Source organism: Leuresthes tenuis, unplaced genomic scaffold (genome assembly GCF_036924035.1).
Source record: "Leuresthes tenuis unplaced genomic scaffold, fLeuTen1.0.hap1 SCAF_4, whole genome shotgun sequence".
In the NCBI taxonomy this organism is placed as follows: Eukaryota; Metazoa; Chordata; class Actinopteri; order Atheriniformes; family Atherinopsidae; genus Leuresthes; species Leuresthes tenuis.
The window spans coordinates 38,741,575-38,755,398 of NW_027325358.1; the positions used below are offsets into that span (position 1 = coordinate 38,741,575).

Below are 13,824 nucleotides of genomic sequence, written 5' to 3' on the forward strand. Positions count from 1 at the left end.
TAAGTTACAAATTTACCATAGCACCTTAAGTAGGTGCTGTTCATGCGTATTGCATTAGGTGCACGTGCGCTTTGCATGATCATGAAGAACTTTGGAAAAGGTAAAAACATGGATTAGCAGAGTGCTAATAGGTACACAGAAAAAAGTTTTTTTTGACCGTCAAGTTCAGTTACCGTTACTTGTTGTGATGTTGTGGCCCTTTGTGAAAACCAAGAAAAGAAAAAAGGGGTGGTGGCTGCTGGCTCTGTACCGGGTGGCCAGGCTGCTCTGGCGTGGGTGGTGGTGCTGGGCCTGGGCCCTGGTGGCTGGGCGCTGCCTGTGCCTGGGGGGTCTGGGTTGCCCTGGACACGCCACAGTATGGGTGGGTTGGTGCAGGTCCTGGTGCCGGGCTTGTTGCTCTGGGACCTCCAATGTGTCCGCAGGTGGTTGTTTTTTTTAGGGTGTTAGGGCGTGCGGTGGAGGGTGGGGGGCGGTGCTTTTCCCCTGTTGGGGGGGCCTGGGTGACGGTGGGTCTCAGGCCCGGGCTGCTGCGACTGGTGTGACCGGGTGGTTTGTTTGTTTGTTTGTTTTTTGTTGTTGTTTGTTTTTTGTAGAGGTCCTCCGGGGTGGGGTGGGGTTGGGTTGGGTGGGGCGGGATGGGTTCCCTTCTGGAGGTACAGTACAGCTGTACACAGCACACACTCACACATGAAGGGTTTTGGGGGCGTGTGTGTTCGGTGGGGTGTAGTGGATGGCGCCACGTAGGTGGTCCCCTTGGCTGCACTTTGCAGCTCCCCGCCTCTGTTTTAATTACACCTTAGACATTACTACTTATCAAACACACACACATTAGGTCTTGGGGGGTGGTTACACTGAGTGGCATCTGGTGGGCGGGGCTCTTTGGGTATGTAGGCTGCCCAGAGGGCCGCGCTCCCAGTTCTACAAGAATGGCTGCCCCTCAATTTTAATCGCTCACTATTAGAAAATATTGAAGAGCCAGAAGGGTGAGGGGAGGGGTCTTCTTCCCACACCCCTGCTTCCTGGTTGCTGCTTGGGGCGGTAGGGGCCAGGAGGGTTCATTAATTGTTCTGCTGGTTCGGGGTCTGTGGTGGCTGGGGGGCTGCTGGCCCCCTGGTGTGCCCGCTGTACTACACCCCAGCGGAGTCGAGGGAGGGAGGACGTGTGGATGTATGGGACGTGAAAGTGTGTGTGGTAATGATTGGGCCTGGGTCTGGGACTTGCTGTCGCCTGGCCTGCTTGTGCTTCTCCCGATGGGGGGGCGGCGTTGCCTCTCCCCGCTGCTTGCGACTTCACCCACCTGTGGGCACGTCTTGACTCCCAGGGCACTTGGCCAGGGGCGCCGGGGCAGGCGCTGACCCACTGCGTGGCTGTCTGGGGCGCTTGGCCCTCTCGGGTATTGGGTGGGGCCTCTGTCGGGGGGTTTGGGGGCGCTCGGACTCCTGGGGCCCGGGTCCAGTGCACGGCCCATGTCTGGGCGGCTGGGGCCTGGTGGGGTCAGTGGGCTGTTGCCCCTGGCTCCCGGGGGGCCTCTGCCCTGTGCTTATGGGGGCTCTGTCCGGGGGCTTCCTCTGCAGTCTTCTGGATGGATGCGTGGTTGTCCCTGCGGTGGGCTTCCTGGGTTCTGTGCTCTGTGGGGGCTGCTGGTGGCCTGGGTCTTGTGGCCCTCTCTGCCTGCTTCTGATTGCTGGGGGGGGGCTGTGGATTGTGGCTCTGTACGCTTATACACTCATAACTAAGCACGGTTACCATGTAGGTCCTGTGCCATGGGTGTTGCATGTTCTCACACACACATTCATTAGCCCAGTAGCATGGTCGCTAAGCAGTTGATGTATTATCATGTCGTCTCAGGTCATCTATATCCACAGCTGTGTTGTATGTGATTACCGCTTCTTGTGCTTGTTTTTGTTTGTTTGTGTGTTTGTTTTTTCTCTGCTTGTCTGCTTTCAGGTGCTCCTGGTGGCGCTAAGGCTGGATTCCCCTCAGAGGCCATGGATTGTTGTCAGTTTTGTTTTTTAAAGGTGTAGCAGCTGGTTGTCTGGTTTTTGTTTCTATTTTTGTTCTGTTTCCTCTTCTTTCCTCTTCTTCTTTCCTTGTCGTCCGGTTCACTTCTATTACATGTCATATATTGTCAACAGAAATAAATGAATGGGCATCAAGGGGAGCTTTACATTTATAAAACTTCCCTTGGCAAAGCAAATCTGTTTGGCATCAAAGGTATTCAGACTACAATTCTGCTGCCATAATCCTGGACAGGACAAGGAAAAAAAAAAAAGAAAACCAAGAAAAGCTTGGATGTGTATTAAGGGAAATACCTGGATTCAGCAACGAGAAATAAAACAGCGAAACTATGACATGAATATGGTGGTTTGGGAGTACTTTAAGGAACACAAAACAGTAACATACGAGTCTAGCCAACTGTACCAGCCTACTGCTAATAAATAAAGTGGCTTTGGAGTAAATATTGAAGTTTGTCACTACACTGTGTATCATTCTTAATTGAATATGTCTCTTGGAAAAAAGAAATAGAAATAGAAATTTGCTGCTTTGCAAATAGAAATAAGGCTTTTTGTTTGATACTCTGTCTCCCTGGCGTTAAGAGAAAAAACAAAAAAAAGACAATGTAACAAAGAAGTACTAGGAACAAGTACTGTAAGAAGTAGAAAAAAGTGCTAGAAGAATATAGGGAACAATCTCTATCCCTTAATAATAGAGAACAATAAAACTGCATGAACGAGTGTTAAATGATCTCCTCATGAGGTAGACAATACCAGCAAAAAGTGGCTTCACTGACTTAAGAAGGGGGGAAAAGTAAAAGGCTTAACATATCTTTCAATTACAAAAATTCCATTACTATTTTCTTTCTTTGTCCTCCAGCACTATAGTAATAAGGCTTAGTCTATAGCACATCACCTTGAACTCAAAGTTAGATCTTCAGTTGCCCTCAGTAGTCCATCACGCCGCCTTGTGCTTGAAGGTCATGACTTCAGTAAACCTTTAACTTGTCATCTGGTCCCACCTGCTCCGGTTCTGCTAGGGGGCGGCTAATAGAACTAGCTACGCTAGGTGGCTCCGCACTGGCTAAAGGGGCCTGGCTCGCTATCAGGTGGTTTTCAACAGTGCAGAGCCGAGCTTCCAATTCAGATAACCTCGCCTCCAAAACTACAAAAAGACTACATTTGTTACATGTACCATTACCACTAAAGGAGGCAGAGGAGTAACTAAACATCTGACACATGGAGCAGGTGAAAGCAGGAGATGGAGGAAGAGAACTGGTAGCCATGCTAAGCTAGAGAACCAGACACACCGCTAAAAAGTGAAAAATAAAAACTAAAGATCTGTAAGAGTGAGCGTTAGAATATAACAAATAGTGTGACATAGCGTTTATAATGCAAATGGCTGTCACTTATAAGAAGACACTGAGTGGCATTGAATAATCCAAGAGAAGCGAGAAGTTCCATGGAACACAAATAAGGTAACAGGTAGTGATCCAATACGTTAAGTTTTACCACAAAATGTCAGCCTCTGATCCCCTAATTACATTCTGATCCGATGCCAAGAAAAAGAGGTGATATTGTACTGATACGTTTTACAAAGGTTTAATGTGTTAAAAAAAGGGAATTAAAAAAATAAAGTGTTTCAAACTATTGCCACCCAGTGACACCAAGACATAGATTATCTTTCATATTCTTTATCTATAGAGCAATTTCTGTTATAATAAAAATGATAAATGATGATAGGAGAAATTAAAACAAAATGATTTATTGAGAACCTGCATAGTGATTTTAAATGATGGCAACTGACCTGTAGAACGAACAAGTCCAGATATACCCTTTATACCCATCACACTACCCGGGTTATGGTCTGTGTGTGTGAGGTGGAGGTTTTGGATCCCTCCTCAGTTTTAATGAGCTGTGTATTTAATAAAGATCTTTGTTTCCTTCAGTTATTGTCTGTGGTGATTATTTAAGGGCTCTAACTTGGACTGAAAGAATTTGTGTCTGTAGTGAAATCAAAGATTTATTACAATAAGAATAAGAAACGTTACGAAAATTGTTCAACTTGAAGCAGTCAGACTGTGGATCTAACTCAGTCCTCTAACGAGTCTTTATTATTTTGTGAATGTTTTCTGGGTGTGTGGCGCGTTCAGGTTCTGTAGCATCTCCCACGTAGCAGCAGAATGTTTCCCACACCACGTGAAGGCAGCACGTCTTGGCCTCTCCTCGATCCGGTTCCAGTTCAGTTTGGGTTTGACTGTCTCTGACTGTGAAACGAGCATTATGTACACTTGCTGTCCACACAAGAGGGTAAGTGGCGATGACCACCAGCTGCTGGCTTCGGTCGTTCGAGTTCCGAACTTCGGTTCCGGCAGTTAATGGCGCTGACTGGGTTAAAGTCACGTTTTGTTCTGTAGCAGCTCGGTCAGGTGGAGGGTTGGGTGGGTTACAGAGGGTCTGTGTGGTGAACACGGGATTCATCTTGTTTTTGTATGTTATGGTGATGTGTGTAAAGTACAGGCGCGTGCGTGTTTTCCTCTGTGCCCGCTCAATAGTTGCGTTAAAACGCACAACATATCTTTCTAAGTTGATTTTAGTGACTGAACGCGGTGCGTGGGCACGGTGGAGGATTGCAGGTTTGGTGAGGAGTGATCAGAGCGGTTTTGTGCACGCGGCCACGCCTCGCGCGCAGTTCGTCCCTGACGGCGAGAACAATAAATCCATTCCAGTCCATCCATTCAGCCCCCATGACGTCAGCTGCCGCCGTGAGGCTCCCCCCTTGCTTAAAATAGCAGTGTTTCTTCAGCCAGATCATTTAGGGAGCAGCACGTTCCATCCATCAACCCACATCTTATCTGGCTCAGGTCACTGGTGTTAGGTGACGCTTCAGTTCTCAGCTCCCCACATTTCATGGTCAGCCCCCCCATCACTAAATCATATATTCACTGGTCTGTGCACGTGTTGTATGCCATATGTTACATGAACTAGCTAAGTTCGTTATTACTGAAACATAGTAATTATGAGCCCTGATAAACATGAAAGTACAGATGTTAGTGTGACTCCACCTCTGGGGTGGGGCCCCTCACCTGTCTCACTCTCTTCTGCACATTGTCTTATAGACTGTTTGTTGGCTCTGAATAAGTCTCACATGATCATATGTCTTTACAAGCAGTGGCAGGTCCAAAATGTTTGAATACTCTGCCTTCAGATTACGTAGCACCACTGACCGACCTCAGCTCAAAGCCAGATTAAAAACATTCTTATTGAAACTGGCTTTTCACTGAAGCTGTGGCTCACCTTTTTGTTGTTGTCTTGTGTCATATGTAATCTATTTTAAATCTATTACTGGAATTGTGAAGCACTTTGGTCAATCTCTGGTTGTTGTAAAGTGCTATATGAATAAATGTTGATTGATTGATATTTATTTGAGGTGATCTGATTATTGTGTAATAGCCACATTAAATATTCTACATAGCAACTGTATAACTACTGTATATGAAAGCTGACTTCTGGTCGTGGTGTGTGTTTGTGGGTTGTGGCTTAAATCAGCCAGATTATCATCGAGCAGTTAAAATGATGGAGTTTCATGCATTTTATTTGATGATTATTTCAGTTAGCCAGAGCTTCCCTGAATACACCGTCATACAAGTCATTAGCTGCGTGTTTTGAACTCTTGTGATGGACACTACTGCACTGGTCATAAGTCAAAGTCAGATTTATTTGAAGCACATTTCATGTACAAAACCATTCAAAGTGCTTTACATAAAATAAAAGCATTGCAGCGAGGAGCAGAAAAAGTATTAAAAATATGTAAAAGAATATAAATAGAAAGAAATAAAATAATTAAAATTAATTAAAACGATTAAAACAAGCAACAGTCTGGATAAGTTAAAAGATACCGTGCAGATTTCATGCATAGACACATGAGAACAGAAATGTTTTTAACCTGGATTTAAAAATGTCTACATTTGGTGACAGTTTAATCTCCTCTGGCAGTTTGTTCCACTTGTTTGCTGCATAACAACTAAATGCTGCTTCTCTGTGTTTAGTCTGGACTCTGGACTGGACCAGCTGACCTGAGTCCTTGGATCTAAGAGCTCTGCTGGGTTTATATTCTCTGAACATATCACAGATGTATTTTGGGCCTAAACCGTTCTGGGATTTGTAAACCATCAGTCGGCTTTTAAAATCTATTCTGTGACTGACTGGAAGCCAGTGTAAAGATTTTAAAACTGGTGTGATGTGTTCAGATCTCTTAGTCCTGGTTAAAACTCCAGCAGCAGCGTTCTGGATGAGCTGCAGATGTTTAATGCTCTTTTTGGGAAGTCCAGTTAACAGACCATTACAGTAATGGAGTCTACTGGAGATGAATGCATGGATGAGTTTCTCCTGGTCTTTTTTGGAGAGAAAACCTTTAATTCTGTTGATGTTTCTGAGTTGGTAAAAAGCTACCTTGGTGACAGCTTTGATGTGGCTGCTGAAAGTCAGATCTGAGTCCATCAACACTCCAAGGTTACGAACTTGGTCAGTGATTGTAAGGGACCGAGTCTCAAGGTATTTACCAAAGCTGACCCTCTTCTCTTTGCTACCAAACAATGATCTCAGTTTTGTCTTCATAATTAAATGAAAATTCTCTCTCATGCAGGAGTTTATTTCCTCCAGACACTGACACAGTACGTCTGCTGGGCTGCAGTCGTCTGGTGACAGAGACATAAAGTTGTGTATGATCTGCATAACTGTGATAATTGATGTTAAAGTTCTGCAATATCTGACCCAAAGGGAGGATATACAAGTTATACAAGAATTGACCCCTGGAGGACCCCACAAGTCATGGCCACTCGCTCAGTCATAACTGCCAATTGTAACAAAATAACTCCAGCCTTCTAAGTAGGACCTGAACCAGTTAAGGACCGCTCCAGAAAGTCCAACCCAGTTTTCCAGCCTGTGCAACAGGATTCTGTGATCTACAGTATCAAATGCAGAACTGAGATCCAACAGAACCAGGACTGAAACATGACCAGAATCAGTATTCAACCTAATGTCGTTTAACACTTTGACCAGAGCAGTTTCAGTGCTGTGATGACGTCGGAAGCCTGATTGAAAGTTATCGAGACTTCCACTTTCATTCAGAAAGTCATTGAGCTGGTTAAATACAACTTTCTCAATAATCTTGCATATAAAAGAGAGATTAGAGACAGGTCTGTAGTCTGTAGTTCTCTTCTTTAGGAGTGGCTTAATGGCAGCTGTCTTTAGTGACTTGGGGAAAATGCCTGATGCCAGTGAGCTGTTAACTATTTGTAGGAGTTTTTAAGTTTTTAAAAAGTTTTTAAAAAGTCAGATGGTATTACGTCCAGACTTGTTGACTTCAGATGCCCAACTGTTTCCTCCAGGATTTTTAAATCAATAACATTAAATTGTGACATAACGTCAGAGTTAGTTCTAGGTTTTAGACACAGATTAGTTTTCTTGTTGGTCTGTGTGGTGTGAATGTTTTGTCTAATTGTTGTGATTTTTTGGCTAAAAAAGTTGTCATAATTACAAGCTCCCTGCTATTTTCAAAATCATGAAAAAACTGTCCTTGCAACAGCTTTTAGCAGCATAAAACTCGACTTTTGAAAAGCTTTCTGAGCGAACACAGGAAGCCTGAGTGAAGAAGAACGGCCCAAGCGGCGAGCAGGATGTGTGCACAGCAGCAGTAGAATATATTCGCATGCAAGGGAGTGTGAACACAGGAGTCCTGCTCTCCAGTAGAACAATGACACTCTTAACAGAGAGCAATACACCCTCACAGTAACTGGACTAAAATATAGAAGTCCTGGTCTGAAAAGAAAGGTTGAGAATTAGAATGAAAGAGATGGGACACACAGACTGTATCAGACAGAGGTTACCTCATCTTTCTCAGGTCATCAGCTAAGTGAATTAAACATCCAATTCCGACCGAGCTAAAAAAGCTGTACCGTGGATGCAGAGCTGGAGCAAAACTAAAGGCAAAGAGGGACAACAGGAGGTGCACATACAAGCCTTTTCTGCCTTCTGTGATTATGGGAAACATTAACTCGCTACCAAACAAGTGTGATGAGCTACAGGCGTCTGTGCGGAACCAACGGCTGTATAAGGAGAGCAGTTTGATCTGTCTGTCTGAGTCCTGACTGAACGACAACACACCAGACTCATGTGTGGACATACCCGGCTTCACAGCTGTATGAGCGGATCGTGACCTGAGTACGAGCGGTAAGCGGTAAGGCGGGGGTTTTATCCTGTTTTTTAATCAGAGATGGGTTAACCCCCGCAATGTGACTGTTAAAGAGAGGGTATGTTGTCCAGACACTGAACTGCTGTCAGTTGGTTTCCGTGCGTTCTATGCGCCCAGACAGTTCCCACATACAGTCGTCGATCTTTCAGGAAGTGGTCACCAGAGGCGAGTGATGCATTGAGAGACTGCTTTGATGTCACAGACTGGGCTGTACTGCTGGAGGAAGAAGAAATGTCAGCACCATCACACCATCACTGACTACATTAACTTCTGTAGGGACACTGTGATTCCAGGGAGGACTGTAAGGTGCTATCCTAATAATAAACCATGGAGTGACATCAAAGACCTCCTGTACCAGAAAAAGAGGGCGTTCTAGAATGGGGATGGAGAACGGTGGAGGAATGTACAACGGGAGCTTAAAAAGACACTATGTCAAGCTAAGGTGGAGTACAAGAAAAAGGTAGAGAGACAGCTGGAGAACAATAACACCAAGGAGGTGTGGAGTAGAGCCCTGCGCCGGACTGTTTTCTTCATCCCACTCCTACTGAAATTCTGACCATTACCACCCACACCCGCAACGTGTGTGTTACACTCCCGCTCGCTCCCACAATGTGTATGTCCACTCCTGCCCGCACTCACAAAACAAGATTTGAGTTGGGTCCCGTGGGACCTGGCGGAGCCCAATCTCAATGCAGCCCTTTAGTGTGGAGGCGCATGAGGACCATCACTGGATACAGACTGAAGAACTCTCATTCTGTGGAAGGCTAACATCAGATCATCACATCAAGACAGTGCCAATACAACCGATTCAACCACTACTGTAACAGGTTTGATAGTGTGGCTTTTTCACCTCTGCGACAGCTTCCACCACCAGGCCTCGTCAGTCCAGCTGAGCCTCCACCTCCACCTCTGCAGCAACTCCCACCACTAGCCCTCCTCTGTCCAGTCAGTGCACCTCCGACCCCATCTCTATGATTGATAGCAACATCACTCCTGTCGCCCTTCCTCCGCTACAACCTCTGTCTCTAACTATAGAGGAGGTTGGAGCTGAGCTCAGGAGACTTCAGTCAGGGAGGCTGCAGGCCCAGATGGAGTCTGTCCAAGGCTTCTGAGGGACTGTGCTGGTCAACTAGCAGTCCTCCCCAGTGCTGTGGAAAACTTCTTGTCTCATACTGGTGCCCAAATTAGGGCAACCGGTGGAGCTGAATGACTACAGACCGGTGGCTTTGACATCTCATATCATGAAGACCTTGGAGAGACTCCTTGTTCACCGCATGAGATTTCAGGTTGCTGAGGATCTTGACCCCCTCCAGTTTGCCTACCAGAAACACAGAGGAGTGGAAGACACAATTCTGTACATGCTGGATTGGACATATGCTTATCTGGATGTGCCTGGTTCATATGTGAGAATCATGTTCTTTGACTTCTCCTGTGCCTTCAACACCATACAGCCTCCCATACTGAGACAAGCTTCTAGGTATGGGTGTGACCCCCTCCCTGACATCATGGATTATAGACTATTTGACTGTCAGACCACAGTACGTCAGGATGGGGAGATGTGTTTCTGGAACACTGGAAAGAAGTATTGGGGCTCTGCAGGGTATCATTTTGGCTCATTTTCTTTTCACTCTGTACAATTCAATTCAATTCAATTTATTTATATAGCGCCAGATTACAACAATTGTCATCTCAAGGCACTTAAATAATATAGTCCAATTCAAGCCAATTGGAATTCAATTAATTGTAATCATAATCCAATTAATTCATATAGAGCCAATTGAAAAATTAATATCCTAGCTAAGGAAACCAACAGATTGCACTGAAACTTGTCTTCAGTCCAATCTCCCGTCCTGAGCCTGAGGGACTGTGGAAAGGAACGACTCCCTTTTAACAGGAAGAAACCTCTGGCAGAACCAGAACCAGGAAGAAACCTCTGGCAGAACCAGAACCAGGAAGGGTGGCCATCCGCCTCGACCAGCTGGGGTTTGAGAAGACAGAAAAGAGGGAAAAGAGGGGGGAAAAACACCATAACACCATTCAAAGGATACCTGTTGGAACAGGGAAACACAAGTTAATAACCACAATAATGTCACATGTACATAAAATCAATTGAGAAATTAAACAGGGGGAAATAGAGAGCAAAGTGAGGAAAGGTGTGACAGATGAGGTCCCCCAGCAGTCTAAGCCTATAGCAGCTTAACTATGGGATGTTTCAGGATCAGCTTTCAGAGAGGGGCCTGATAACTGAAGGCTCTACCTCCCATTCTACTTTTAGAAACTCTGGGAACAACAAGTAAACCTGCAGTTTGGGAGCGAAGTGCTCTGTTAGGAAAATATCTTACAATTAAATCTTTAAGATATGATGGAGCTCGGTCAGTAAGAACTTTATATGTGAGGAGAAGAATCTTAAATTCTATTCTGAATCTAACAGGGAGCCAATGAAGAGAAGCTAAAACTGGAGAAACATGATCTCTCCTGTTAGTTCTCATCAGAACTCTGGCTGCAGCATTTTGGATCAGCTGGAGGCTTTTCAGAGAATATGTGGGACAGCCCAATAATAAGGAATTACAGTAGTCCAATCTTGAAGTAACAAATGCATGAACTAGTTTCTCTGCATCACCCTGAGACAGGATGTTCCTGATTTTAACAATATTACGAAGGTGAAAGAAGGCAGTCCTAGAAACCAGTTTTATATGTGCGTCAAATGATAAATTCTGGTCAAAAATAACTTCAAGGTTCCTCACTGTAGAACTAGAAGCCAAGGAAATACCATCTAGAGTAACTATATAACTAGACAATTTCTCCCTGAAGCGCTCAGGTCCAAAGAGAACAACTTCAGTTTTGTCTGAATTTAGAAGCAGACAGTTCTGAGTCCACATCAGACTTCAGGTACAACTCGAGTCCTGCCACAAACAGAAGTATTCTGATTATTTGGCTGTTGGGGCATGTGTGTGCGGTGGACAGGAGAAGGAGTACAGGGACCTTGTGGAGTCCTTCTATGGCTGGATCAAAAATAACTTTTTGCTCCTGAACACTACCAAAACCAAAGGTGGTGGACTTCAGGAGATATAAAACTCCATACCAGTCAGTCTGCATTGATGGAGGGGAGAGAGAGACTGTTCAGACCTGCAAATACCTGGGGGTGGTGCTGAATAATACACTGCAGTGGGCTGCCAACATAGAAGCAGTGTACAGGAAGGGCCAGAGCCGTCTATTCTTCCTGAGACTGCTCAGGTCCGTCATCATCTGCAGTGACATGATGTGCATGTTTTATCACACTATCAGTGAGAGTGCACTGTTCTATGCTGTCTGCTGGGAGAGTTGCACTACATACAAAAACTGTAGGCGCCTGGTGAAAAAGGCTGGTTCTGTGGTAGGCAAAAGGCTAGACCCTCTCGGTGGAGCAATGAATGAGGAGAAAATTATATTCTAACCCTGTCCACAGCATCCTGGCAGGACAGAGGAGCAGTTCCAATGAGAGGCTACAGGACTGAGAGGTTCAGGAAGTGACTAATTTGAATTTTCCCCACTGGGGATGAATAAAGTATATTCTATTCTTTTTTTCCCTTGTCCTGTCCAGCATTATGGCTGCAGAATTGCAATCTTTTATACCAAACAGATTTGCTAAATGTAAATGTAAAGCTCCCCTTGATGCCCATCAACCGCCCATTTATTTATTTTTGTTACTATATTTCACATGTAATAGAGCTGAACTGGACCAGGGGACAAGGAAAAAGGAAGTGCAAAGAAGAAGAAACAGAACAAAGATAGAAAGAAAAAACAGACAACCAGCTGCTACACCTGTAAAAAACAAAATCCACGGCCTCTGTTGGGAATCCAGCCTTAGAGCCACCAGGAGCACCTGAAAGCAGACAAGCAGAGAAAAAACACACACACAAACAAACAAAAACAAGCACAAGAAGCGGTAATCGCATACAACACAGCTGTGAATATAGATGACCTGACACGACATGATAATACATCAACTGCTTAGCGACCATGCTACTGGGCTAATAAATGTGTGTGTGTGTGTGTGTGAGAGAACATGCAACACCCATGGCACAGGACCTACATGATAACCGTGCTTAGTTATGAGTGTATAAGTGTACAGGGCCACAATCCACAGCCCCCCCCCCCCCAGCAATCAGAAGCAGGCAGAGAGGGCCACAAGACCCAGGCCACCAGCAGCCCCCACAGAGCACAGAACCCAGGAAGCCCACCACAGGGACAACCACGCATCCACCCAGAAGACTGCAGAAGAAGCCCCCGGACAGAGCCCCCATAAGCACAGGGCAGAGGCCCCCCGGGAGAACAAACAAACAAAAACAGACACACAAACAAACAAAAACAAGCACACAAACAACAAACAGGCACACAAACAAAAACAATCACACAAACAAAAACAAGCACACAAACAAACAAAAACACACAAACAAAAAAGCACACAAACAAACAAAACAAACACACAAACAAAAACAAGCACACAAAACAAACAAAAACAAACACAAAACAATCAAACAAACAAACGCAAAACAATCACACAAACAAACAAACACACAAACCAACAAAAACAAGCAAACAAACACAAACAAACAAAACAAGCAAACAAACAAAAACAAACGCAAAACAATCACACAAACAAGCAAACAAACAAAAACAAGCAAACAAACAAACAAAAACAAACACACAAACACACACACAAACAAGCACACAAACAAACAAAAACAAACGCAAAACAATCACACAAACAAGCAATCAAACAAAAACAAGCACACCAACAAACAAAAACAAGCAAACAAACAAAAACACAAACAAACAAAACAAGCAAAAAAACAAAAACAAACACACAAACAAACAAAAACAAGCACACAAACAAACAAAAACAAGCACACACAAACAAACAAAACAAACACACACAAGCAAAAACAAGCACACAAACAAACAAAAACAAACGCAAAACAATCACACAAACAAGCAAACAAACAAAAACAAGCAAACGACAAACAAAAACAAACGCAAAACAATCACACAAACACACAAACAAACAAAAACAAGCAAACGACAAACAAAAACAAACACACCAACAAACACAAACAAAAACAAGCACACCAACAAACAAAAAACAAGCACACAAACAAAAACAAACGCAAAACAATCACACAAACACACAAACCAACAAACAAAAAACAAGCACACAAACAAACAAAAACAAACGCAAAACAATCACACAAACAAGCAAACAAACAAAAACGCAAACAAACAAACACAAACAAAAACAAACACACAAACAAAAACAAGCACACAAACAAACAGAAACAAACACAAACAAAACAAACACAAACAAACAAAAACAAGCACACAAACAAACAAAAACAAACGCAAAACAATCACACAAACAAAAACAAACAAACACAAACAAGCACACCGACAAACAAAAACAAACGCAAAACAATCACACAAACACACAAACAAACAAAAACAAGCAAACGACAAACAAAAACAAACACACCAACAAACACAAACAAAAACAAGCACACCAACAAACAAAAAACAAGCACACAAACAAAAAACAAACGC

General features: G+C 44.1%; 1 protein-coding gene across 1 annotated transcript in view; it reads left to right on the top strand.

Annotated features, from left to right (window-relative positions):
• The first annotated feature begins 4,219 nt into the window (after positions 1–4,219).
• Positions 4,220–13,824, top strand: part of LOC140304872 (uncharacterized) — a 59,948-nt gene continuing 50,343 nt past the window's right edge. The window contains exon 1 of the mRNA XM_072383677.1: positions 4,220–4,304. Within this exon, the coding sequence (XP_072239778.1) occupies positions 4,278–4,304 (27 nt within the window). The 5' untranslated portion in view covers positions 4,220–4,277. The remainder of the gene's footprint in view (positions 4,305–13,824) is intronic.